Source organism: Dunckerocampus dactyliophorus, chromosome 17 (genome assembly GCF_027744805.1).
Source record: "Dunckerocampus dactyliophorus isolate RoL2022-P2 chromosome 17, RoL_Ddac_1.1, whole genome shotgun sequence".
Classification (NCBI taxonomy): domain Eukaryota; kingdom Metazoa; phylum Chordata; class Actinopteri; order Syngnathiformes; family Syngnathidae; genus Dunckerocampus; species Dunckerocampus dactyliophorus.
The window spans coordinates 17,334,416-17,361,139 of record NC_072835.1 but is presented as its reverse complement, the minus strand read 5'-3'; the positions used below and the strand labels follow the sequence as shown (position 1 = coordinate 17,361,139).

Genomic DNA, 26,724 nt, shown 5'->3' with positions numbered 1-26,724 from the left:
CCACTGGGCATCCTCAAGTTGTTTGATATTGTGTTGTTCATGATACTGTACTAGTATGCATATACTAGTACAGTAAGTGAAACTTAATGGCATTGAATCTGGGGGTAAAAAAAAAATATTGTTGGCCTAAGTTTGTAGTACTGTTCCAAACATACAAAGATAATCCCCAAAAAACTGTTTTTGTACACTGCTGAAACATTTGTATTAAGAAAAAAAACAGTTACAAAGTTGACATGTAACTTTAATGTGTTGTGTAAATCATCACATTCACAAAACACATAATGAGGTAAATAAAAGTATTTATCTCCTTTCTGCCAGTCTGTTCTTTTACCTGCGCGACTTCTGCATCCTCGTCCTTTTGAACGCTTTGTTGTTCTTTTTCTTCATCGCTTTGGGCTCTGGCGGCTCCGTTTCGATGTGAAGGGGTTTCTCCTCGGCCGGTGTGTCGAAGACGTCGTCTGTGATGTCGGTAATGAGGTCCGGCTTTGCTTGGGCCTTGCTCATTTTGTGCATCTCCTTCACCATCTGCTTCTCGCGCACCCTGGCCGCCGCTGCCAGGCGGATCTCTCGTCGATGCTGTCCAGTCAATAAGGAGATTTAGCATGGTCGATAAGAAGCTATGCATCACGTGCAACCTAGACCGGGGTTTTTAAGGTGTGATGCGGCCCTCCCATGAAAGGCACCAGATACTTCCAAAAATTAAGTTTAAAAAAAAAGCTGTTTTGTGGTTGACAACAGCCTAGTACTAAAAAAGTAAACATATTAAGCAAATTTTACAGATTCTTGGTCTAAATTACGCATTTTCAATAATAAAAATAACCAAATTAACTAAATACAAATACAGTTAAAGGGATGAAACGATGTTGATGAACTGTAGTCTACACTGGCCAGTAGGTGTCACTAGTTGCACGCACACAGACTAGATCGCTGTCAATTATTGCAAGTTTGAGGTACAGTATCACACAGGCACAATAATACTGTAACAATAATCATCATCATAACACTGAGTACTTTTGTGGCCATAGGCCAGCTAAAACTCTATTCTGAATCCCTGGCTTCACTTCCTGTCCACACGTCCGGAAGACATTTATTGAAACACACGTGAGCACAAGTCTTATTTATGTCTTCATTTCTAAGACTATCTGCTATATTGGGTAATATGAGTGCAAAGGTGACTATAGGGGTGTTAGTCGATGTCTATAGGGCTCTGATAATATTAAAACCCAAATATACAAGGTTATAAACAGGTTTTCTATGCTTTAACTATGAAAATATTTGATTTATTAATAAGGAATCCTACTTGGCGGAAATGAATTTATCACTGTCAGGTCTGGAACCAATCAACTGTGATAAAGGAGGGACGACTGTCGCATTGAGTGTCCCAATATTTCTGTCCATCTAATGTACACTTGTTATGTCACACATGAAAAGCGAGCGTTACCATGTTGGGAGATTTGAAGTCGGCGTTCTCAAAGAGCGTGGGCCCGCCGAAGCTCCCCTGGAAGATCTTGATGAGGTTGAGGACAAAGCGAGGTCCAATTTCCACAAGTGAGGCGTCCTCCTCGATAATCTGCAAGCGACAAAGTAACCCATCAATTTGAATGTGTCACACCGGGTGTATGATAATGGATGGCAAACAAGATACCTGGTAGTTTCTGAACCAAATCCTGTTGTCTGCAATAGTGAAGGTGAATACGTGGTCCACAAAGGGCTGACTCTTTGGGTGATAGCGTGGTGTTGAAAAGGTCTGCAATAAAAAAAAAAAAGGCATTCACCTTAATGACTCCTCCTACTACTTATTAGGTTATATACGGACCAAAATGCATCTCAAGCTTACAGTATTTTCTCAAACAGTGATCTCCAATCTTAGACACCATGCCGCAATTAATCACTAGTTTTGATAAATGCCGCATCTCCCGTATGAAAAGTAGTGCAACCTAGTTGCTGATGTTCATGGTGGAGTTTGAAAATAAAATGCAGCGGCAAGGAACATTTTAACACTAAGCTTAAATGAATGAGTGGCTTTATGCCATCTGGAGGAACATAGTGTCCAGAAAGAAGGCAAGATCTACCCGTCAGTGAGTGACAGACCAGTCGAAGTTTGGAGATAGACAGTATTGTTTGGCCTTGGCAGAGGTCTACATGTTCTACTGAGTGCTCTTGTTAAGGCTGTCATGAGAAGATTCACCCACCTGAATGAAAAGCTCCTTCAGCAAAGCATAGTGGGGCTCCTTATTAAATTTCTGCAGGAAGACACAACAAGACCGTTACTACAACCTTCTGCATCCAACCCAACTTTATTAGTTTTACTCACCGGATCAAATGATAGCAGCGGCCTGGATCCTTTCAGGCAGTTTCCCGTCATCTTGAGCTCAGCCAGTGTGTGTACTGTGGTGAGGTTTAAATGAGATTAGGCTGCATTTTAACAGCAGTCTGGACTACATTGGAGTACGGTTGTGACTTACTGTTCTGAACCAAGAATTTTGCAGAGGGTCCGCGGGGGCAGTTTGAAATCCTGCAGGACAAGAGCATTATTCAGTTTTAACAAAGTTTCATGGTGCAAACGAGTCAAATATGGCAATTACAGAATGGGTACTCAACCACATATAGAGGTCCTGTTTCTTCTTGGCTTCAAAAAAGAGGCTCTTGTTGCAGTTTTTGATCTCACACACCTATGGGGAAAATATTACTACAAATTAATGCCTTTGTAAAATATTTATTACACATAAAAATGTGTATTTTGCAACATTAAACCAACATATAATGGTAAAAAAAACACTCACTTCATTAATCACAAACAGCTTGTCCTTTCTGTCCATTTTTGTATCTAATGGTGGTACAAGATGATGCTATTACAATAAAAAATTTAAAAACAACGTTTTTTCAACATTCAATGAACTAGACAACACTGACCTGCTTTTGAATGCGGCATCATGCTCCTTAGGTCTTGCATCAAGTGTCTTGTTCTGAAGTTGATGCCTCTGGAAGAGAAAATGAGAACCCTTTCCTTGTTGGTCCACTTGCCCTGGAGACAATTAAAACAAGAACAGAGACCATAAACATAAATCTTAGTGATTGGGAAGCATTGCAAATCAATGCATCTCAACTGTACGTCTGAATTACACTTAGCTCCTTGCTAACAAGCTAGCTATCGCCATTGCTAATAAGCTCAAGCACGTACCATAGAAACCGGCGCTGGAATGGTGATTACATTCTTCGTTTCTTGTGTGTTTTCACTTGGTGGGTCACTCCCATCTGCGATAATTTTAACGTGTTTTGCCTTTTTTCCACTGGCATGCTGTCCTCCACGTTTCCGCTTGGGAGCCGACATGTTTGTTTTACAACTACACACTCACACAACTCTCGCGTGGTTTCAAGTGAGTTCGGCCCATGCATGAGAAGAAACGAGAATGGGGGACCCCTGTTGGCGTGGAGGTGACACTGCAGACTGACACTGATATTGTTATGCTACGTGAACGTGGCAAAATAACGAATCATATTTAAAATATACGAACATTGTTGTAGTCGATAAATAATATGGATATTAAAATGTGAATTGCCTTCTCCGCGAATGTGAAGTTTGGCTGTATATGTTGGCATATCGTTAAAGTACTAAACCATTCCTTTGCATACTGTACATTTGTTTTTCTTTTCGTACGACACTCTAGGGGGCAGTAACGAGTTGGCATGATGTCAACGAATTGCATGCCGGGAAAGATTGAATCATCGCGAGAGTTGAGAGAGACATGTACAATGCTGTGGTTACACTAAAGCCTGCTTGTATTGAAATATTAGCTGATTAATTGAAGCATTTGAATACAATGACTAAATTTTGCAATGCGAGTCCTCAAAATGAAAACCATAGTCACTACTTCAGGGTTGTTGTTTGTGTAAGTTAGCCGACGTTGTGACCGGTAGGTAGCATGTTATTGTTAGCTAAACGCTAACGACAGTTTCGCCGGTAGACATATTGAGTGTAAATGTTCTTTTTAAAAATATACAAACAAGCATGAAGTGCCATTACGACGTCTTGGGAGTCAAACGGGAAGCAGATGACGACGATTTGAAGAAAGCTTACCGTAAACTAGCACTGAAATGGCATCCAGGTAAGTGGTTGGATAAGGTTCGAGAAGCTTTCTCATGGTTAAAACATACTTGCGATGTTTCCAGATAAGAACTTGGATAATGCTGAGGAAGCAGCCGAGCAGTTCAAGCTTATTCAGGCAGCCTATGATGTCTTAAGTGACCCCCAAGAGAGAGCATGGTAACTGCATTCATGCTAGCTCTCTGTACACGAATTCCACATAATGTCACGTGGGTGATTTGATGTAACTTCCCCCATGTGTTTGTCAGGTATGACAATCACAGGGATGCTCTGTTGAAAGGTGGACTGAGTGGAGACTACGAGGATGACAGCATCGACCTGGTCCAGTTCTTCACGGTCACCTGTTACTCTGGTTATGGGGATGATGACAAGGTCGGTGATCCTCAACTGCGTTACCTTTAGAAGTGCCGAGGTCTCGCTGTGAAAACTACCTATTCGGCATCTTATGGCATGAACAAAGTGATTTCTCGTCCTCAGGGCTTCTACACAATCTACAGGAATCTCTTTGAGTCCATTGTGAAAGAGGAGATGGAGCACAGAAGAGCGGATGATGAGGATGATGACGAGGAGTTTCCGCCCTTTGGGGATTCTCAGAGTGACTATGATACAGTAAGTGAGCCACAAGCTAACTGGATCCCACTGGGAGATCACGTTTCAATAGTGCGGTACTCTGGAAAAATATGTCTCTAATGCAGGGCTGTCAAAAATAGCGCGTTAACGGTGGTAACTCATTTATTTTGTTAATTATCTTAAAAATGATCACGTAATTAACGCATGCGCATCATGTCAAACCACACCTCCCTGTTATGACGGCAGATTGAAGCATAGTGTAGTGTCCCCTCAGAGTCACACAGAGTCTGACGCGCTTTTAGAACTTTATTCTGACCTGAACACATCAACAGTAGTACAATTTCAACACCATATACAGTATGTATCTCCAACTCACAAACACGTCACCAGGCCTCCTCGGAACGACACTTCCTCATTGTCACTACCGCAAGATGCATTCATGGACACTCCGAAAATCACAATAATGTCTTTATTATGCGTGTATGTGTGGTCTACATAAACAGAAAGACAAAGAAAAGCAATAAGTGGATATTCTTATCACTCACTAACATAGCTACTACTGTGGAAGTACAATTTGATGCATTTAAGTGTGCTCGGAAATTCCAGAAAATACACACTCAAAACATTGAATTCAGCTGAAATTACTTGGTGTCTTTGAACACAATTTTCTCACAGTGGAAGTCTGTGGTGGTAACCAAATAACCTATAAAAACCTATAAAAGCTAAATATATTTCCACAGGAAGGATTACATTTTGGCGGATAACGTGAAAATTATGGCCTTTATTTTTTTCCACTTACATCGTTGCTCTCCACGTGCATCGGGGCCAAGTGTTGCTATTGTTTACAATGCACATTAACACCACCAACAATGGTGTCTAGCAAGTCCAAAATGCCGTGGACTTAGGATAGTTAAGCCTTGGTGGAGGTCTCCTGTGAAATGTCTTCGTCTAGCTTCTGCATATTGTTTGTTATTTATCGTCGACACCGATGTTACCGTGTCACAGGTGGTGCACGTCTTTTACGGCTACTGGCAGAGCTTCTGCACGCGCAAAAACTTTGCCTGGAAGGAGGAATACGACACCAGGCAGGGGTCCAACCGCTGGGAGAAGAGAGCCATGGAGAAGGAGAACAAAAAGACCAGAGACAAGGCTCGGAAGGAGCGCAACGAGCTGGTGCGCCAGCTGGTGGCCTTTGTGCGTAAGCGCGACCGTCGGGTGCAGGCGCACCGCAAGCAGGTGGAGGAGCGCAACGCTGAGAAGAGCAAGAAGGTGGAGGATCTTAGACGCAAGCAGAAGCTCAGTCAGGCTAAGTGAGTCGTGGTAATTGTGCGGACATCTGACTTTATATTCAGTTGTGGTGGTAAATATTGCGGTGTGTGTCCCAAGGCTGGCAGAGGAGTACAAGGAGCAGAGCTGGGCAGCCATGTCGGAACTAGAGAAGGAGCTGAAGCAGATGGAGGCTCAGTATGGGGAAGAGTTTGGAGACGTGTCGGAGAGCGAGGGTGACGAACCGGAGACTTTGGAGGAGGGACTAGGTGAGTAGGAGTTGTTTAAATTCTTTATACCTACATTAGTCTTTTCTAAAGACATACCTGGTACTGCATCTGCAGATGGAGAGCAAGCAAATGCAGACGTCATAAACGTCGACTATTACGATGATCTCTACTGTCCAGCCTGTGACAAATCCTTCAAATCGGACAAAGCGTGAGTGATATGATATTTGATTTTTGCTATTTAAAAACACATTTTCCCCACCTACTCTGGTTACAAAAAATGCTGTACACATGGTAAAATGGCTCCAATAAGCTGGCTGTCATGTGATATCATTTCTGATGTGCCACCCTCACCGGTATGAACATAGAACTTGTATGATGGTTTATATGTACATATACATGTGTTCAGATTTGTGTTTGATACAGCTGCGTACCGATTTCCCACAGTATCAGACCTGCCAACACATACACATTCTTCGCAAAAAGCGGGGATCCACTCTGCTGTATTTTTCTCAATGTTTTATTTCCTGTAACGATATCAAGCAGTTCTCACATTTGCCAGCTTATGTCTGTGTTGCACAGCAAAAGAAAAAGAGGCACATTATATCAACTTAAACATCTAATGCAAACTTTTGACAGTGGCGTACTCCTTCAGACATTTGACTTGAAACCATGTACCCCCTTACTGCTTCACACTTAAAAAACAAACTATTTTTACATTTCATTCAATTGAAATATGAAATCTAATTAATTGGTTACTTCATTTTATAACAAGTAAAAAAAATTGTATTGTGCGTAGTCAGATTTTGATAATTTGTACATGAGCACTGATAAGTACAAATTTCTCTCGGAGATGAATAAAGTATTCGTCCTACATATCTTATATTTCAGACGGCTGTTGGGATCCTTCCCTTTTGAATGGGTTCAACTTGAGCTTCGCTTTTGTCCACTTGCAATCACTGATTTAAATCTGCATATTAATTTGATACCAAATTGAAAGGGAAGGGTGAACAGTCATGAAAAAGCAGTATCCAAAGTACAAAAATATATGCAAGCAGCAATAAAGCCTCATTTTCAGGGGAATCTCCACTCGCTCATCCTGACACGCACATACATTGACGGGATTGGAACGCCAATATAAGTTAAACCTTCAAGATGAAACACTCTTAATACACAACGTAATCATCAAACTTACTTACTCATATAAGTCACACAGAGCAATGAAGAACGCCTTCCTTCTTTCTGCTATGACGGTGCTTGTAATTGTGAGTGTCAGGTGCTAATTGTTTTTCGTTTTTATTCACGTAACCCCGATGACACGTTGCATATCCCTGGGTGTACGCGTACCCCACTTTGGGCACCTAGGATCTAATGTATGAATCTATTTTTTCACAATTGTTTCTTCTTTTAAGTTTGAAAAACCACGAGAAATCGAAAAAACACAAAGAGATGGTTGCATTGCTGCGGCAACAGCTGGAAGAAGATGACTCACTCGCTATGACCCTGGATGAGCAAGATGCCATTGAGGAGGAAGAAGAAGAAGAGGAGGAGGACAAACCAAGACAAAAGTAAGTCCTTGTGAGAAAGACATCCTTGTGCTTTTCTTGCCAACGTGTGTCTTGTTTAACCCCACAGGCTCTCCAAAAAGCAAAAGAAGAAGAAGAGGCAGCAGAAAGCAGCAAGTGTGAGTGATGCTCATGTGAAATCATCCTAGCCTGGCTCATTCTCCGTGTGACATGCATCTCTCCTCTTAAGCAGGGCTCTCCAGTGGAGGAGGAAGTGGAAAAGGAGGAACCAACGCCAACAACAGGTGCGGAAGATCCTCCTGAAGAGACTCCTGAGATGTCGCCAAGCCCCGCAGTGGCCGAGGAGCCAGAACATCTTCCTCCTCTCACTGAAGCTAAGAGGTCAATGATTGCTCTTTTTTGCCTTGATGGTATTTTTTTTGTTTCAATAGAACATTTCTTTTCTGTCTACTTGCCAAGCTCTGCCAAGACCAAGCCAAAGAAAGCAGGAAAGGACATACCAAAGAACGTCAAATCATCACATCCAGGAGGAGAACAGTTTCTTGAGGTTGGTACAAGAGTGCAGTCCTACGTCCGCCACGGCTGCTACATATGTCACCTGTAAAAATCATACACTGGCACCTAAAATGATATCATAACGATATTCCTTTGGATCCAGAATTGTCTAACTTTACCTTATTAGAGGCCTCAAAAACACAGAAAAAATACAACCAGTTAAACTGTTGCATTTCAATGGAAAATAGCACCGTGAAAGTATGTATTATTAAATGATAAATAATAGTATTATTCTTCATACTGTTGCCCTGGTGGTGTAATGATACACGCTGTTGCCTTTCATGCAGATGGCAGAGGTTTTTTATTCCAAGTAAATACACGGCCAGTACTGCTGATACCAATACTTTTTACTTTTAAGATCATTGTCTTAATTTGTTGATCATAGTTGCTATCAGAAGAGAACAAACAAAAAAAAGTTTAATCACCAAACTTATTTGTGAGCAGTTTAACAACATATACCGTAAATTCCGGGCAATTGAGCGCACCTGAATATAAGCTGCAGCCACCAAATTTAAAGAGAAAAAAAATGTGTACATGTACAGGCTGCACTCATCTATAAGTCGCAGGAGTCCACATTGTAACATGGGGTATTTACACAGAAAGACACACTATAAACCTTGCAATCCTACTTCCACTCAGTGTTACTGATTAGCGCCGGTGAGTGAGACGGGAGATGGCTGCCACGGTCCAAGTAGTCCAAGCAGAAGCTCGATCAAACTATCAAACTTATTTAAGATTTGTCAGATCAAAACACGATCACGGCATAAGACTTCAAAATGTGATATTGGCGTCCATTTCACTAGTCCAAGTCACTTCTTCCTTTTGACAAACATGCTCTATGTGTTTGCAAAACTAACCACAAACCCCTTGGCAGAGGGAGACTTTTTATATATATATATATATATATATATATATATTGTTCTTCCCACATCCAGAAGTCAATAAACCTCCGCTGTGTGACCTGTAACGGCGAGTTCCCCACGAGAAACAAGCTCTTTGACCATCTGAAGTCCAGCGGCCATGCCTCCGCAGTCTCGGTCAGCAGGAGCAAAAAGGACAAACGGAAGAACAGATGACGCGGTTTGATCCACAGGAGAGGTGGACTCAAGACAGACTGAATTTATGACCTGAGTTTGATGCAAAGATTCACCCAAGGTAGCTTTCCCATGACCAAGCATGAATGGACTCATAATCCTCATTCAGTCCTCAGGCGATGGTGTCTCATGTTTAAGAACCATCCCCTTGGCTAGCACATCCATGATCATTAAAACTTGGAATGTTCTTACGACTTGTGGAGTTTTTGGAAAGCACTTAGGTTAGGCCGCCTCCATGGTGATGGACATATGAAGATACATGACATAAAAGGTATGCGTCCGTCTCACGTAGGGCCCATACATGTGGATGGACAAAAGACGGAAATTGTGTTTGACGGTTGCGTTACCAGGGTAACAAGGCACTTTAGACACTAAAAGGATGGTAGAAAAGGACTGCTCTTGACCACAAAATGCACCACTTCAAGTTTCCCAGCACGAGTAGCTATTTTCTTAGTACCGACTATTATAGGGATGACAAGTGCTATTAGAATTTGATGACTACAGTAAAAAAAAAAAAAAAAAAAGCACTTTAGCAACAATGCTGGAAAAGTACACATTTTTTTTAAGCATAAGTATACAGTACAGTATACATATTTTAAAAAACATCTATGTAATAAAAAAATATCAGTTTTTATTGTTAAATAAAATTACAATTTTGTTTAAATGTTAAACTATGTGTATAGTTCCACACATATGCGTGCTCGTATGTAATTATAATAGGAATAGGAAATAGCTGCTTATCTGCAATATAAATCACTACAAAACACAAACTTTTCAGTGCAATAGCAGACATACTTGGCCGCACGATGGCCTAGTGGTTCGCATGTTTGCCACACAGTCAGGAGATCGGGAAGATCTGGGTTTGAATCTCCGTGGGGCATCTCTGTGTGGAGTTTGCATGTTCTCCCCGTGCGTGCGTGGGTTTTCTGAAGTCAGCTGGGATAGGCTCCAGCATACCCCCGCGACCCTAATGAGGATAAGCGCCATAGAAAATGGATGGATGGATAGCAGACATACTATTGATAGCCTGTATATTGAATTGAGCTTTAAAGTACCACAACATTACATACAGTTTCCAAGCAACAAAGCCCTTTACGTTGAAGCCCATTGAATGTACCACAGCGTGCATGTACTTGAGGTTGTACTTCTGTTGCACTATGACACAAAGCTAAATGCTTTGTTGTACAGTATAATCAATATGATTATTAATGATTAACACCACCTTTCATAGTATGAATAACTATTAGGAAATAACCATCATGTCTCATCCACAGTCCCGTGTTCCTGACTGTGTATTATTTTGAGGCAGTGTGGGTGCAATGTAGATGTTTAATAGATGTGTATAATCAACGCACTTGCTCCTCCTGCCAGTTATGAATGAAAACCCCTACCCTCCCCGTACGTGCGTGGGGTGCTCCGGGTGCTCCAGCTTCCTCCCACATTCCAAAAACATGGATGTTTTTCTAAAGTGGATATAAATGTGAGTGTGAATGGTTGTTTGTCTGTATGTGCCCTGCGATTGGCTGGCACGGTGTACCCCGCCTCTCGCCCATGGTCAGCTGCGACCCTGGTGAGGGCAAGCGGCACAGAAAATGGATGGATATTATGCGTTTATTTTTGTAAAATTCGTTAAAATATGATTTTTTTTTCTAGTATTTTGACTTCATTCTCGCAAAATTACAGCTGCATTTCAATTTCTGCCATTTTTTTCCTTATGTAGTGATAAAAATTAGAACTTAATTCATTGTTTTGACTTAAAAAAAATAACTTTACACTACAAAAGTCATGTTATTTTTCCTCGTAATATGACAATGTTATTCCCTGAAAACTTTTGTCTCTTAATTGTTGTAAAATGACTGCTGATTTTTCCATTTTTTTATGTGGTTTTTTTGGGTTAGTTTTGTTTTTTGCTTAGTTTTCTTGGATTTTTAGATTGTGCCGTGGGCCGATAATATAAGAGCGGCCCCCGGGCCACACTTTGGATACCCCCGTACTAACACGTTCACATTAACTCATAACTAATATCCATCCATCCATCCATTTTCTGTGCCGCTTATCCTAATTGCTGGAGCCTATCCCAGCTGACTTCGGGCGACAGGCGGGGTACACCCTGGACTGTTCGCCAGCCAATCACAGGCCACATATAGACAAACAATCATGCATATTTTATATAGATGAGACTGAAACTGAAGATTAGTAATAAATGTTGTAATAGATCATAGCCATAATTCTGTGTTGAGTTAATGCATGGCTAAGTAAACTATCTTAACGTGGCGCAAGCTTATTGATCTCTCATTACATCTTTTGTTTTTTGTCATTACAACATAACTTTTTAAATGATTAGCCGAAACATCAGTGGTAGACTTGTGCTCATCTGAACAGTTTTATCAAAATACAAGACAGACAGTGTTGGCGGCACCTTTGGCAGGTGTTACGCTTTCTTCCTCGCCTCGACTTCATGTGAAACCTCATCTTCTCTCCATGTAGTTCTGGATGGACTTGTTAAAAACGGACAGGAAGAAATTGGCATCCTCCATGGTGATGCACATGGGGGGTTTGATGCGGAAGGTCTGAGGTAGACAAAAATTACGCCAGAGATTAGCACCGACCTGGTAATGGTCAGGTCGGTAACATATTTAAGGGTTTCACATGAAGATGCTGGAAAAAGGGACCAAAAATGCTGTAATGTGCATGGCGGGACAGTAGCTGGCGCCAGAAACCTCTCTTTGTGGTCTTACTTTTATGAAATCCATGTGTCAAGCCTTCTCAAGGAAAAGCTTTGTTATGCTTCCCTGCTGTATTTTACTTTTAAAAGTCCCTTTGGCCCTCTGTAGGACGGCAGTGCACCCGGCAGCTCATGTTCGTCCCCTTCATGGTAAGCCAGAGACCACCTCACCGTATGACATTTCTCTGCAGTTTATGTACATCTTGTTTTATTTTTGTTATGTTTCATGTTTTATCTATGTCACACTTACAAGGCCGGAGAAAGCCATGATGGCTAATAAGTGTTCAACCATTTGACGATGTGAGGCAGTTTGTGTCACTTCCGGTGTTCGAATGGGGTGCAGACATTCATGACAGCCACATACACACTCATCTTTGTGCAATGATTGGCAGATAAAAGTGAATACCGTTGAATTTATTTGCTCCAATTTTGTGAGTGTGCATGGTGTGTTGCAAAAAAAGACAGGGCGATCAAACAGCAGTGAAAGCTTATCTTCCTCATCAGATATGATGACTGTAGCAGATGAATATAACGCTTGTAACAAGTCGGTGTGCACGAATACATTCTCCTATGTGTTTTTCGTTGTTTCACTGCACTGTTTTTCCATGGGGGTGTAGCGTACGAACATACATTTGTTGTAAACAACGCGATGGCGTCACAGATCCTAACGTGTCTAGTGCAGACTTTATTCCCCTCTCTTCCCTTTAAGATGGACTATCTCAATCACACCAATACGCTTATTTGACCCGCTTGAGACGGTGACGACTGCGACTGGATGTGACATCACGAGCAAACCAGCAGTTAACTTCTCATTGTTCTCGTGACTGATTGATTCTCGTGATAGCTTTGGCAGCATAAAAGGATGTGTTTGACCACAATCATTGATCGACTAATCCTCAGAACAATAGGAAAGTCTAATGAATATATTTAAACTTGTACGTACAGTATTATTTGAGCGTGTAGAATTTGACGTATGCAAATCCAGAATGAACCTGCTTTAGTTAAGCCTTATTGTGGCTCCGACTCAACCCAAAAAACAAACACAAAGAAACAACCTTAATTGCTGTTATTTACCTGTCCATAAATTCCTCCCTTTCCAATGAGGACGCCCATGTCCTTGATGTCCTCAAAGAGCTCAGCCATGTCCTGAGGCAAAAGAGGGGCTCTGCTGGCCTGTGGAGATTATAGGTCAAGGTCAGGGTTTATTTGTATGGCACATTTTAAAACAGCCACTACTGCCCCAAAGTGCTGTATAAGTATGGTAGTAAAAAGTATCATAATACAGACATTAAACAAAAGGGGGCAAAAAGACAAGTACAGTCATCATGGGTTGAGTCGGCCTGGTACGGGCCACGGGCCGCGGCCCGGGGGTTGGGGACCACAGCCTTACATTACATAACCCTCACGGGAGGCGACAAACGACTGCGATTGTCGAATCTCATCGCCAACGCGTAGCAAACCGTGCACACGGGAGGAGACGAGTGGCTGTGACCAGCGACACCCGTGAGCGACGTGTTCACATCCAGAACGAATTGTATGAGTCTCCCGCGGCTTTGATTGGCTGTCAGATGTGGAGAGAATTTGGGGGTATCAAAGTAGTTCAGAGGAGGAAAAGCGGCCGGCGTTGCTCGAGTACTCTTGCTAGTATTGAAGATAAACTGATGTAAATGTCAGTGTAAAATGGATGTAAACTTACCTGATATGTTTACTCTGGCACAGACGAGTTCCCATGCCGTTTTTTTCTTTATATCTCTATATTCTTTTTTTTAGAAATGTCAAATAGCTCCGGGAAATCTGACACGGCAAGTACAGCGTACTGATTAGCATCCCGTCCGCTCACTGGTCAATCAATGAAACTCCCGCTCGTTGGTCCTCGTCTGGGCAGCAGCGATGAAAAGTTGAAAATGTTTCAACTTTCTGGGATCGCGTCGCAAGCCAGCGTGTGCCCAATGACACGCACGAACACAACTTTCACACTCACGAATTTCGCGTGGCGCTTGGCTGGACGGTGACACGCTACGATCGCCCTATCGCACAGGTTCCATTGAAAATAAATGGAGTCCGTGTGGCACTCATGAAACTGCATATAGCCATGGCATGTCCGACATGATAGGGTGAAAAAAAGTTTTCCTCCCATTCCATGTGGAAGTGGTAATTTTTTGGCTTATTACTTTGTCCTTCTTCCCCACTCTGTTTGGAGCCCTTTTTGAAGTTTAGAATAAATAAATTGGAGGCTAGCTCGGTAGCATGCTAGTTTAAAACGGCGCCTGCGTATTAGCAATGTGTTGTAAACAAAAAAGAATAGGCGTCGAAAGGTAACCATAGGGGTGTTATTTCTAGGGATGTTCTGTCCAACTCTCTATTGTCTAACTCTCAATTCCCGATTTAGATGTTTTCATGTGCTATATGCGAACTACAATGCATTGGCTAACAATAGCATGATAAATTGTTGCCAGGTGTTTTTATTTATGTTTTCCTGACATGTTTATTTAAGCGTGAGAATAGTTTTCTTGTTTCTTGTGGCAATCTTTTTTCTGACTTCCTAACTGGAATGACACTACCTCGGCCGGGACACCATTCCCCGCTCTGATTTCCGGCATAAAAACAGTGAAAGGTACATATAAACATCAAAATGTCCAGCTCGGCTTGCGTTGAACACCATTGCAAAGAAGTGTGTTGTTAGCAATGATTTGAAACTCTCAGCGGACATAGCAGCTCTCAGGCTCAGAGGGAGAGAGCGTTCCAAAGACCGCAAAGGCTCTTCTCTGGTTTTCAATTTGGACCTTGGGCACTCTTAACAGACACTGTTCAGATGACCTCAGAGCTCTGATTGGAGTGTGCAAAACAAGCAATTCAGATAAACAAAAGGTGGAGCCAGCCTATGAAGACATTTAAAAACAAATAAGAAAACCTTAAAACTCATTCTAAAAACAACAGGCAGCCAGTGCAGGAGTGATGTGTTCAGGCCATTTTACAGTAGTCGCTGTGAGCAGGTGTGTTATAGAAGTGGAGTGGAACATTGTAGCCTATTGAGCGAGAGTTGGGAATGGAGGACGAATGCGTTTGGCAGTTACCATGGTGAAAGGCACTTATCGACTGCCTCTCAAAAATGATTCAGCTCTTACTTTAGCATCAAAGCTAACAGACAAGTTTTATTTATTTATTTTTTTTTTTGAATGGCATGAATAGACGATGGATCGTAAATTGTTACTTCTACATCACAGACAGTTGTACCTTGTCTCGGACCATTTCCACGCCGATCTGCAGGCCTTTGCCTCGGACGTCACCGATGATCTCGTACTTGTCTCTGAGCTTGGCAAGTTCCGTCATCAGATACGTGCCGACCTCCAGACTGTTCTGCTGTGTGCCGTCTTCTTTGATAGTCTGATAGAGCGTCATACAAATGTGTTAAGACAGCATTAGTGCGACACACCATCAATCAGACGTCGGTTTCCCCGTGAATCTTAACCAGACTCTGAAAGCCAAACCACAGGACAACAAAGAAGGAGAAAGATGATTTTAATAACTGATTTTATCCAAGGGCAGGCTGAGGGAAGCAAGAAAATAGGCCACTACGGCAAAGTGGAGACTGTGAAGTATAACACTGCGGTGTCCAGAGCTAAGGTACAGCAATAGCTAACATTAGCATGTGTGTTTATTGTCATTTACCATCACTCATATGATTTGTTGTTTACGTATTAGGTATTAATATTTTAACCCCATTTCATATTCAGCTGTGAGAGAAAGAGAAGATCTTACATCAAGGACGGACGAAGCAATGGAACAAGCCACAGGATTTCCTCCAAAGGTGTTGAAGTGAGTACCCTTTGTGAAAGAGTCCGCAATCTCTGGAAGTACATCCAAATATTCTGTTATTAATAATGTATAAAGTACATGTGTTCACCTCAAGGATACATGGTAAATGAGGGGCTATATACTATACACCAGTGGTGTCCAAAGTGCGGCCTGGGGGCCACTTACGGCCTGTGGCACGTTCTAAAAAAATCATTTAACGAGAAAACTCGAAAAAGCAGCAGTAATTTGATAAGAATAAAGTCTAAATATTGAGAGAAAAAAGTTGTAATCTAACGAGAAAAGGTCTTAATTTTACAAGAAGAATGTAATATGAGGCAAATAACGTCATTTTAGTAGCGTGAAGTTGAAATATTAAAGAAACACCATATTTTTTTAAGTCGTATTATGAGAGACACGAGAGACAAACGAAACAATGTATAAAGTTGTAATTTTTGGAAAATGAGGTTGTGGTAAAAGTTCTAATGTTATGAGAATAAAGTTAAAATATTATGGGAATAAAGTCATAATTACGAGAAGAAAATTTACAAGAAGAAAGTTGATATAGTTGGAAATGGAAAAAACAGCTGTAATTTTATGAGCATATACTCAAAATATTAAGAGAAAAAAAGTCATATTCTAACGAGAACAAACTCATAATATGAGGAGAAATAATGTCATTTTAGTAGCACAGAGTTGAAATATTAAAAAAAAAAATAAGTTATTCTTTAAAAAGTCATAATAAGATGAGAAACAAACCAAACAAAATAAAGTTAGGTTGAGGAAGAAGTTATAAGGTTATGGGAATAAAGTCATAATATCACAAAAAGAAAATGAAAGAGGATTATTTAAGAAGAACGTTGAAATACTTGGAAAATTTGCTGCAATAATGGGAAAACGAGATTTTTACCTATATTACAAAGCTGAGATGCAGTTTTTTCCTTGAAATATATCTTGCTTCTTAGCACATCTACATGTGTTGCTTTACAAACTATCACAGTGGCCCTTGCATCCTTCCGCATGAGCATGTGGCCCTCGGTGGAAAAGGTTTGGACATCCCTGCTATATGCTGTGCTAGTGGAGAACTCTTCACCTCATTCTCCTTCAGTGCAATACTTGATGCAGCACTGTTTCCAATACCTAATACTAATTACGAGAGATCAGCTCTTGTATTGCATTCTCATGAGATGATGCTGGAGTTCCGGATGTTTTGACTCCTGTGTGTACTAAATCCACAAGAGGCTACTAAAGTCTGGGTATCATGTAGACAAGAACATGTTTTTCTAACGTCTCACCCCGTGTCGTAACTATCGCTCCCATTGGGAAGCCGTTCCCAATGCCCTTGGCCATAGTAACCATGTCAGGAATGACATTGTGACCTTGGAAACCCCAGAAGTGGCTCCCTGTTCGCCCAAATCCTGTCTGTACCTGAAAACATTTGACACGACGTACAGCGTAAACTAAACTTTGTTCACAGTGTGATGGAAGCACTAGCTCAAATGTGAAGGATTCCTGTTCTTTCAAGATACAAAGTCAAAGTGCAATCATTCTTAAAAGTTAATTCATCCATTAGTTCACATCAGAGGAACAGCAACAAAACAAATATAAATTAGGGGTGTCATGAAATCTCAGTTCACTAGACGAGATGATACAGGAGATTGGGCCTACGAGAACGAGACGAGATGAGATTTTACCTTGAAGAAAAGTACAGTGAAAAAATATTTAAAAATTATAAAAAATATATTGGAATCTACTATTTTACAAGATACAAGAGAGTTTTATTGTCATGTGCATAGTAAAACAGCAGTTATACCATGCAATGAAAATCTTATTCTGTTCATTCTCCCAAGAAAAGAAATAAAACAAATGAAAGAATAAGAACATAAGAAACATAAACACATAAACATATATACCAATAAATTAAGCAACAACAACAGAAGAGACATTAATACAAGCAAATAATACAAACAAACAAACAAACAAACAAACAAACAAACAAATAAATAAATAAATAAATAAATAAAGTGCTATGAGTGTGTGCGTGCGGCGTGTGCGAGTGCTTCGTTGAGGAGCCTGATGGCCTGTGGGTAAAAGCTGTTTGCCAGCCTTGTGGTCCTGGACTTCAAACTCCTGTAGCGTCTGCCTGATGGTAGGAGTGTGAATATAGAGTGTTGTGGATGTGTGCTGTCCTTGATGAGGTTGTGTGTTCTGCGTAGGACTCTAGTTTTATAAATGTCTTGCAGTGAGGGGAGGGCTGCCCCAACAATGTTCTGTGAGGTCTTGATCACCCGCTGGAGTGCCTTCCTGTCACGTGTTGTACAGTTACCGTACCAAACAGTGATGGAGGCGGTAAGGACACTTTCGATAGTGCATCTGTAGAAGCAACTCAGGATTGTGGTGGACATGCCAAATTTCCTCAGTCTTCTCAGGAAGTACAGTCTCCTTTGGGACTTCTTCAGAATTTGTTGGGTGTTGTGAGACCAGGTGAGGTCCTCGCTGATGTGTGTGCCAAGGAACTTGAAGGTTTTCACCCTCTCCACCTCAGTCTCATCAATAAACAGGGGTCTATGTGGCTCCTTTTCCCTTGTTCTTGGGTCGATGATCATCTCTTTAGTCTTATCTGTATTGAGAAGGAGATTGTTATCACGACACCAAGCTATGAGGTCCGCCACCTCTCTTCTGTATGATGTTTCAACACCACCAGTGATCAGTCCGATGACTGTAGTGTCATCCGCAAATTTAATGATGCTGGTGTTGTTCTGGGAGGCCACGCAATCCTAGGTGAAGAGCGTGTAGAGGAGTGGACTCAGCACACACCCCTGTGGGGTCCCAGTGCTCACAATTCTTGAGCTGGATGTGCGGTTGTGGACTCTGACTGACTGGGGTCTGCCTGTGAGAAAGTTAAACACCCAGTTACAGAGGGAGGGGGACAGGCCAAGTGTGAGGAGCTTATTAGTGAGTTTGTGGGGGCTGACTGTATTAAAAGCAGAGCTATAGTCTATAAATAGCATTCTGACGTATGTGTCCTGGCCCTGTAGGTGAGAAAGGGCTGTGTGGATGGCAGTGTTGACTGCATCATCCGTGGACCGGTTCTGGCGATATGCAAACTGTAGAGGGTCCACAGTTGCCGCCGGGATGCTCTTTTTGATGTGGGTCATGACTATTCTTTCAAAGCACTTCATAACAATAGGAGTGAGTGCTATAGGGCGATAGTCATTCAAGCAGGTCATGTTGCTCTTCTTGGGTACGGGCACTATGGTGGTGGACTTAAAGCAGGTCGGTACAGATGCTTGTGCAAGCGACAGGTTAAATATGTCAGCAAGCACATCAGCTAGCTCTGATGAGCAAACCCGAAGTGCACGTCCTGAGATGTTGTCTGGCCCTGCTGCTTTTCGTGGGTTTGTTTTGTTTAGAACCCTGCGCACATCAGCTGATGTCACCATGAGAGGTGAGTCCTGTGTGCTCCCCAGTTTCAGCCACCCTCTCTGCTCATCAGGAGTTTGGGTGTCAAAGCGGGCATAGAACTCGTTCAGCTCATCTGGAAGTGTGGTTTAATTTCTACTACGTTACCTTGCATTGCTCCTAATGAGGCTACACTGTTCTGCACTCTGTGTGTATGCTGCCAGCCCCGCCTCCACCCACCAAGACAAGGACTACAGGACTGTAGACAAAGGGGCTCCTCTGTTCATGGAACAAATGCACCATGGTGCTGAAACCAATGCACAGAGTGAACTATCTTCTTGCCTCTTTGGAGGCGGGAGGGGATGATGAGGGATGAAGGCAGCCTCAAATCCCGGCGCCCATTTGCCACACATGCCAAGGAAGTGCATGTGTACCAGCTCACACCAGCAGAGCTTTCTCGGTCAAGGCAAGAGGTAACAATGGAGAGCAGCAGAACCTTCCAGGCTCCACCGCTACATTGAGGACCCCACAGAAGTCCCTGGTGAGCACCTACTCCGAAAACAATGGACAACTCCAACCGCCTGAGAACAGGTGTGGGACGTTTCGGAGAATCAATGCAGCGGTGGGGCATTGCAGACAGTTCCCACTACAGACAGTTTACCACGTCTTGACCAGCTTCCCCAAATACCGGCCGCCAAATGCCGACTTGGGCCTAATAAACCTGGACGAGACGGTGGAATGGCTTGCTGCAACAGAGCTGAGGATCTGAAGACATACGCAAGAGAGCGAGAGGCGAGAGACGACGAAAACAGACACGCGTGCATATGGCAATATATTGAGGGCGGCAAAATGATCCAGTTCATTCTCATTTAGCGTGTGGTCATTTATGTTTTATTGTCCCGGGCCTGGTGCCCACGAGACAGTTTTTTTATGAAAGGGAAATCTTGCCACATTTTAATCTTGCGAGATCTTGTGACACCCCTACTTTAAATACAAAATACAGACAAGTGAAACTATGCATCAAACCTCATCAGCGATACAGATGCCTCCTCGTTCTCTTACGAGTTTGTAAGCCTCCTTGAGGTAGTTCTTTGGATACTGCACTGCACCCCCGACTCCCTACAAAAACAAAATATGTCAGTGCACAGTTTTCTTGATGTAGTACATATTTAATAGGGTAGTGCTTTAATTGTGAAATGTATGTGTATAAATAAGCTTCTCATGCACCTCATAGTGCTTTTTCTGTCTTCCTGTTCCTGTTTAGGGGCATGGCTGTCTGACTTCCTGTTCCTGTGTAGGGGCATGGCTGTCTAACTTCCTGTCCTTGTTTTAGGGTTACACCTATCCTTTTCCTGTCCAGAAGTATGTGTGTACTTCCTGTTCCTGTCTCGGGGAATATTTTTCTGACTTCCTGTTTCTGTCTAGGAACAGTGCTGTTTGACTTCCTGTTCCTGTCCGGTCCAGTAGCCCCGATTTTCTGATTTTCCTATTCCTGTCATCTGTCGTCTGTTTTCCTGTTCATGTCCAGATGCATCGCTGCCTCACTTCCTGTTTCTGTAGAGGAGCACAGGTGTTGCACTTCCTGTTCCTGCTCAAGAGGTACAGTGCCTGAAGTAAATAAAGTTAGTGTGAGAAGGCGACACCTGAATAGGCTCTCCAAAGAAAGCAGCAATTTGACTGGGGACGCTGGTGTCAAACGTCTCTTTGAGCTGGTCAATGTAACGTTCATTAGCCATGCAGCGGCCTGTGGAATTGAAATGACAAATGCATTATCAGCGAGAGTATAGTATTAGTAGTTTAGCGTACACTAGTATTACAATTGACGTGACTCCGGGACAAATATGTGGCTGTTAGACCTACAGAACAGGTCTCAATTGGAAGGGACACAACCTCACAGGCACAGTCCAGTACGTTTAAATATTCTAACTCATTTACAGGTTTGCTAAAATTCCTGAGAAAAAGGTAAATGATTGACGGTAGACTTTGAACTTCTGTTCATTTGTCCACTTTTCAGTGATAAAAAGGACATATCCTCTTGCCCTTTATGCAAATTGTAATGACAGAAATGTATTTTGAATCAAGCAATGCCCAGATTATGGTACTGAACGAAGAAATACAATATGTTACAGAATATATACTTGATTTAAAAGAATATTTTTCCAACAGAAGGTGAGTGTGCTGCTGTGTACCTTGGGTACAGTTACATTCCCTGATAGTCTGCACAGGAGAGTCTCTGCACTGGCTCCCTCCCCACACACCTCTGAACACATCAGGACACATGGTCTGTTTTTAGGGCAGAGAGAAAGTCAGCAGGGTCCAACCCCCATAAATCTTGTTCTTTCCTCTGAAAAATCTGACCTGTCCAATCTCTGACTATGACTTCTTAGCAGTACTAGCACTCCTACATAATTCCCGTTACCTTACAATTCCCTTTTCATCCGCTTTTAAGCAGAATGTCCCTCAATTGAAATATGTACAGTGTGGAAAAAGGAACATTACATCAGTGGGAAGGCCTGGACAGACAGGCACACACACAGTGCAAAATATATTGCAAACCTGTGGTCTAAAAGGGCTGATTGTCTCGTGCAGGCCGGTATTTTAATACTGCATATACACATTCTCACATTAACTTCCTTAATTGACATTTAGAGTACAAAATGTTGCTAATTGTATTTGGGCCTTGTGGCATAGAAAGAAAGTGAGCCATACACACATTTGTACAGCCTAATCCAATGGCAACTGGGTACTTGTAAGTGGAGTTTGAAGTCAGACCCATGGTTTGTGGGCTACCGCCGTGGTACGATCCTCTGCAAGAGATAAAAAGTCCACTTAAAATATGAAGAATATTGTCTTACATTATAGCAGTGTTGTCCACTTGTACCTAGATACCCTGCTAGCCAAGAAACACAGTAAATGCTACCTCTAAAAGACGATTCTTGCTCTCAATTATTAACACAATAGACGTACGCTTTGAATGTACACAAAGAAGCCGATACCTGAAAGTGATAATGTCAAAGTTTCCAGTGTACAATCTGGCCATCAGCATCGCCAGGTCATTGGCTTCTGAGCCACTGCTGGTCAGGTAGACCACCTGGCCAGGGACAAACAATCATTGCGTCAAGGAGGTCAAGGAGTGGCACACAGGACAAGGCAAACCCCATTACATTTTGGAGTGCATCTGTATAAAAGTGCAGATAGAAAACATCATTTTCACTTTTCTTTGTTACAGTCTGCATGTATTGGGGCCAAGGAGGGCCGTGACCCAACAGTGTGGTTAAAAAATACGGCAGTTTACAGGAACGGAGTGGAACAGTATCGCTCAGCGCATCATCATTTTGCCTTTCTAGTAGATTCCAGTTGTAATCGCTCCTGTATGAAAATGATCACAGTACCTTGAGAGGATCGGGGAAATACGACGTTAGTTTTTCGCAGTACTCGTGAAGAGCAGGATAAACGTAGATGCTGGTGGTGTGCCAGAGTTTCTTAAGCTGCTTCTCTGCGGCCGCCATTACTTTTCTGTAAGCCACAAAGAGTCAGAGTAAATAATAAAAAACACAATGTCGGTTTTTGTCCTTCACAGAGAACGAGGACCTTACGGGTGGCAGTGGCCCACGCCGACGGTGGCCACGCCGGCAAACAAGTCCAGATATCTCCTCCCGTCCACGTCCCACAGCCACTGCATGTGACCTTGATGGATGAACACCGGCTTCTTGTAGTAGGTAACCTTCATGGTCATGGGGTGGCAGTTTTTCCTACGGATCTCCATCATACGCTCTTTAGACATCCCCTGACAGGAAATATAGAACATAAAAATACACTGTTCCATGTTTTCTTGCATGTACTGTTAAAAGTGTGTCGCTAACACAAGCAATGAAAACATGTTTTATAACGGCATGTTCATAACAAGACTAGGTGGACCTCGCATTACAGTCGTCCCTCGATCCATCCATTAAAAAAATGTATTCATTAATAAATAATTGGTGTTTCATGGTTGACTACGGCCTATTAGTCCAAAAAATGCATATTTAAGCAAATGTTACGTGTTCTTGGCCTAAATTAAGCATTTTCAAGCATTCAAATGTTCCAAATGAACTGAAATACAAATACAAGATGTTGACGAAGGTGTCACCAGTAACACACACCAGACTTGATTGCCAACAACAATTATTTTATAATTACGGCACTTATCTCACAGCAGGCACAATAAAAAAAAAATAATAATAATAATAATAATAATAATGGTCATCACAATAATAACACAGGCTACCTTGTGGCCGTACTCCAGCTAAAACTCTAAATACCCAACATCAACTCCTAGCCACACGTCCGGAAGATATTTATTGAAACGCACGCGAGCATGAGTCGGATTTTCGGGTCATGCTTAAAATGAACCAAAACACGGCAACATGCTGTAAGTATTACATGTTATCATGAATGTGCCTGTTATTACATAGTCACAGCATAGATATAAAGTGATAATTTTCCCCACCTTGTACTCCTCTGGTGTGAAGCTGCATGGAGGCATCTCCATATCTGCAGGAGCATTTTTTAAGGCTGAGTTCTGACCCAACGACCCTGTGAAAGAATTGTGGCATTGAGGTAAATGACATTTATTGTTACAGCCATCATGTTTGCCGCATTATTCAGACACATTACTGCTTTTATGCATTTAAGACATTTACATTGTAGTCTGCTGGACCAACGCATCCCCACACATTTACTTTAGATCCAGAAACGTCTGTAAAGAATGCATAACACATATTTTGTACTATATGTGTCAGGAGGTGAACTACTACCATCATAAAATACAAGCATACATGTACTGTACAGTATACAGGACTCATATGCTATTTCCAAGGTCAAATACAAGCAACAATTTGTAAAGGATGATTTTCAGTTGCTTATATCTGCAGCACACGGCATGTTTATAGGAATATACGTACTGTACACAGTGTTTACTCAAGTGTCTTAGTGTACTTTATCATCTCAATCTCTTCAGGTTTCAGCATCGTATTAGTTGTGAATTAAATAGTTCCAATTTAAACATTTTAAAACCATTTACACAAAATTAAAAACACAACATTGAAATCAGAATATCAAACAGCCATGAAACTTTTGTTATGTAATTCACCAAAAAAAACTTTTTAAAGAATTAAAGTCAGCACTTTACTTTTGGGGTGACTTTCATGTATATATTTAAAATAAATGTTAATATCAATATTTTCATGTCAACATGTACTACACCAGTGGTTCTCAAACTTTTCACAGTGTTATGTTCTGTGTTTTGTGTTTGTTTGGACTTTGTGTGGTTGCTGGTTTCTTTGCGTTCACTGTTGGTTTCTTTATGCCGAGGCAGCCTGAGGGCTGAGTAGGGGTGTAGCAGGGAGACACACCTGTGGAAGATTGGCAATTACACCTACTTAAGCCAGCTGTTACAGTTGTTTTTAAGCACGATGTGTCTTTGATTACCAGCAAGCTCGTACTCCCTGGTTGTGTTTCAGTTTTTCTTCTGGCTCCGTGTCTCCTTTGTCCTACTTCTTACTCTCAAGCCACGTTGGCTTCGCCTTCGCCCTCGCCCTTAGTTTAGCTTACCTTTTTTACTAGAATTTTGCTACGCCTTGTGTTTGAAACTTATTATTTTTTGACTCAATTTTGGTTGTACTTTTTCCTAGCCTCTGCGCTCTGCCTTATGTGGGACTTTGCGTTCTGCCACTGAAACCTTTTAATAAAGACTGTTTTTTGCTGCGTGCACCTCTGTCTCCCGTCTTGGGTTCCTGTCACGCCGTGAGGCTTTCAGGCACACTCGTAATTGAGAGAGTTAGGCGCTAATTGTTTTCAATTTTTATTCACGTACCCCCTATTACAATTGCCGTACCCCACTTTGGGAACTTAGGTGCTACACAATTTTATTTTGTTAAAACAAAACAAAAAATGATGTTAATGTTGGATCAACTCAATGTAATAATCCTCATTTGAGAAATCATACATTACAGTTATGTAGCACTTTTCTATGTATTTAAAGACGATGTTTTTAGAATGTTTTTAATGATAATTTTATATAGTACTGTTTATAGTTGTTTTGTAAACAAATCAAATGCAGAATGGATTGACATAACAATATAACAAAGTCAACTTTTGATTGATACGTCAGCCCTTACCGCTCCAAAAAATGAGGTTACCACAATATAATGCTAATCCTACTAATGATGATACACATGATCAGATTTTTATTGTATTAATTATTTTTTGTATATTTATAAATTGGGTTTTGCACTAACCAAATGCAATAGGAAGAGACTAACATAAAAAATATTAAGTTAAGGTTGAACTATTTAAATTTATTTGACTTTTTACTTGAAAATCTTTCAAGATCTTTGAATGATTTTGTGATTTTGCCTTTAATTTGTAGATAATGATTATAATCAGAATAAAACACAGCACAAAGATTTAAGGCAAAAAAAATCCAACATATTTTTTTTATCAATAGTACAATTATTCCCTTTTATCGCATACAATTGTTTTAGCTAAATAAAATCAATAATGCAAAATAAGGAAACAAAACCAAAACTACTACTGGCTGTCATTCAAATCCTTTTTGCCCATAAAGCTCTCCTTTTTCCAATAACTTGTTCTCTGAGTGTGTAAACAATATTAAAATATATAAAAGAAAGAAAAAACACACACACATACTTATCTTATGCTAGCATCGCTCTCATACTGATACTACTCTTCAAATTTGAACAGATTTAAATCAAATGTAAACCAAAGTTGGTGCCAAAACGTGTCGCTCTTGTACAAAGGTGGAGTATTTTAGGTCATTTTAAATATACTGTACATTACTTCATTTTGTACTTCAGCTATCAAATTTAAAGTTTAAATAACAGCGGTTTTTTTTCACTAATGTCAAAAAGCCCCAAAAACTACATAACGTGCTCAGTTTTGGGTTAAACATTCACCCGGTGCTGGGTTCAAAGTGACAGGACAAAAGCATGGTTGTCCTATTTTGTCATTTTGTTCATATGACATGGGCGGTATTTGTCCGATAATTGAGTAAAAACTCAAGTGGAAAAAGCAGAAGTCAGACTGGAGCTCAGCATACACAATTTTAAGCTAGCAGCGAAAGTGGTGTGGTTTCCATGGTAACTCACCTCCTGTAGAGAACTTAGCCAGCGCCCACACCGACTGTGCCTGACGACGGAAGACAATTTTCTGCATTTTAATGTCTGCTGGAAAAAGTCGTTTTAAATCTTCCCTTTGGTGACTGTAACACACGTCTTCTTACAAGTTCGGAGGTGGACTGACACGTCAATCGACTCTGGAAGAATATCCTACCTTAACCAATGACGTTCCAACACAGCACTGGGGGGTGTACCCAAACTCACAGACCAGAACACTGCACGAAAACATACTAGAGACACCTGTTTTGAGAACAGGATCAAATATTTTATATAAATCTAAATAG

The 26,724-nt window shown here is 41.4% G+C and overlaps 3 protein-coding genes across 3 annotated transcripts; 1 reads left to right on the top strand and 2 right to left on the bottom strand.

The window, feature by feature from the left end:
* Positions 1 to 220: 220 nt before the first annotated feature.
* bxdc2 (brix domain containing 2) lies at positions 221 to 4,294 on the bottom strand. The gene is made up of 10 exons (XM_054756441.1): positions 3,182 to 4,294; positions 2,914 to 3,025; positions 2,784 to 2,827; positions 2,602 to 2,672; positions 2,466 to 2,515; positions 2,315 to 2,388; positions 2,193 to 2,243; positions 1,646 to 1,747; positions 1,442 to 1,570; positions 221 to 576 (listed from the first exon to the last, which is right to left on the bottom strand). The coding sequence occupies exons 1-10, from the start codon at positions 3,329 to 3,331 to the stop codon at positions 328 to 330; spliced, it is 1,032 nt and encodes a 343-aa protein (XP_054612416.1). The 5' UTR covers positions 3,332 to 4,294; the 3' UTR covers positions 221 to 327.
* On the top strand, positions 3,710 to 9,898 carry dnajc21 (DnaJ heat shock protein family (Hsp40) member C21). The gene is made up of 11 exons (XM_054756446.1): positions 3,710 to 4,106; positions 4,171 to 4,264; positions 4,354 to 4,477; positions 4,583 to 4,714; positions 5,681 to 5,985; positions 6,062 to 6,210; positions 6,286 to 6,379; positions 7,581 to 7,736; positions 7,804 to 7,852; positions 7,927 to 8,241; positions 9,185 to 9,898. Exons 1-11 carry the CDS (start codon positions 4,010 to 4,012, stop codon positions 9,323 to 9,325), a joined length of 1,656 nt encoding a protein of 551 aa, XP_054612421.1. The 5' UTR covers positions 3,710 to 4,009; the 3' UTR covers positions 9,326 to 9,898.
* Positions 4,997 to 26,614, bottom strand: agxt2 (alanine--glyoxylate aminotransferase 2). The gene is made up of 14 exons (XM_054756440.1): positions 26,411 to 26,614; positions 23,752 to 23,837; positions 22,859 to 23,049; positions 22,655 to 22,778; positions 22,259 to 22,353; positions 21,976 to 22,069; positions 21,452 to 21,545; positions 20,906 to 21,006; positions 20,289 to 20,381; positions 17,156 to 17,288; positions 15,828 to 15,916; positions 15,303 to 15,452; positions 13,143 to 13,241; positions 4,997 to 11,913 (listed from the first exon to the last, which is right to left on the bottom strand). Exons 1-14 carry the CDS (start codon positions 26,475 to 26,477, stop codon positions 11,812 to 11,814), a joined length of 1,518 nt encoding a protein of 505 aa, XP_054612415.1. The 5' UTR covers positions 26,478 to 26,614; the 3' UTR covers positions 4,997 to 11,811.
* Between the last annotated feature and the right edge of the window lie 110 nt (positions 26,615 to 26,724).

Bases quoted from the DNA above. Each gene is read 5' to 3' on its own strand.
- bxdc2 (XM_054756441.1), bottom strand. From the start codon at position 3,331: ATGTCGGCTCCCAAGCGGAAACGTGGAGGACAGCATGCCAGTGGAAAA. The intron at 1,748-2,192 runs GTGGGTGAATCT...TTTTTATTGCAG, and splicing joins TGAAGGAGCTTTTCATTCAG to ACCTTTTCAACACCACGCTA. The intron at 1,571-1,645 runs GTATCTTGTTTG...TGTCGCTTGCAG, and splicing joins TTTGGTTCAGAAACTACCAG to ATTATCGAGGAGGACGCCTC.
- dnajc21 (XM_054756446.1), top strand. From the start codon at position 4,010: ATGAAGTGCCATTACGACGTCTTGGGAGTCAAACGGGAAGCAGATGAC. The intron at 4,265-4,353 runs GTAACTGCATTC...TGTGTTTGTCAG, and splicing joins GACCCCCAAGAGAGAGCATG to GTATGACAATCACAGGGATG. The intron at 7,737-7,803 runs GTAAGTCCTTGT...TTAACCCCACAG, and splicing joins GAGGACAAACCAAGACAAAA to GCTCTCCAAAAAGCAAAAGA.
- agxt2 (XM_054756440.1), bottom strand. From the start codon at position 26,477: ATGCAGAAAATTGTCTTCCGTCGTCAGGCACAGTCGGTGTGGGCGCTG. The intron at 22,354-22,654 runs GTACTGTGATCA...GTCCCTGGCCAG, and splicing joins ATTTCCCCGATCCTCTCAAG to GTGGTCTACCTGACCAGCAG. The intron at 15,453-15,827 runs GTAAGATCTTCT...ACGCTCTATCAG, and splicing joins TTGCTTCGTCCGTCCTTGAT to ACTATCAAAGAAGACGGCAC.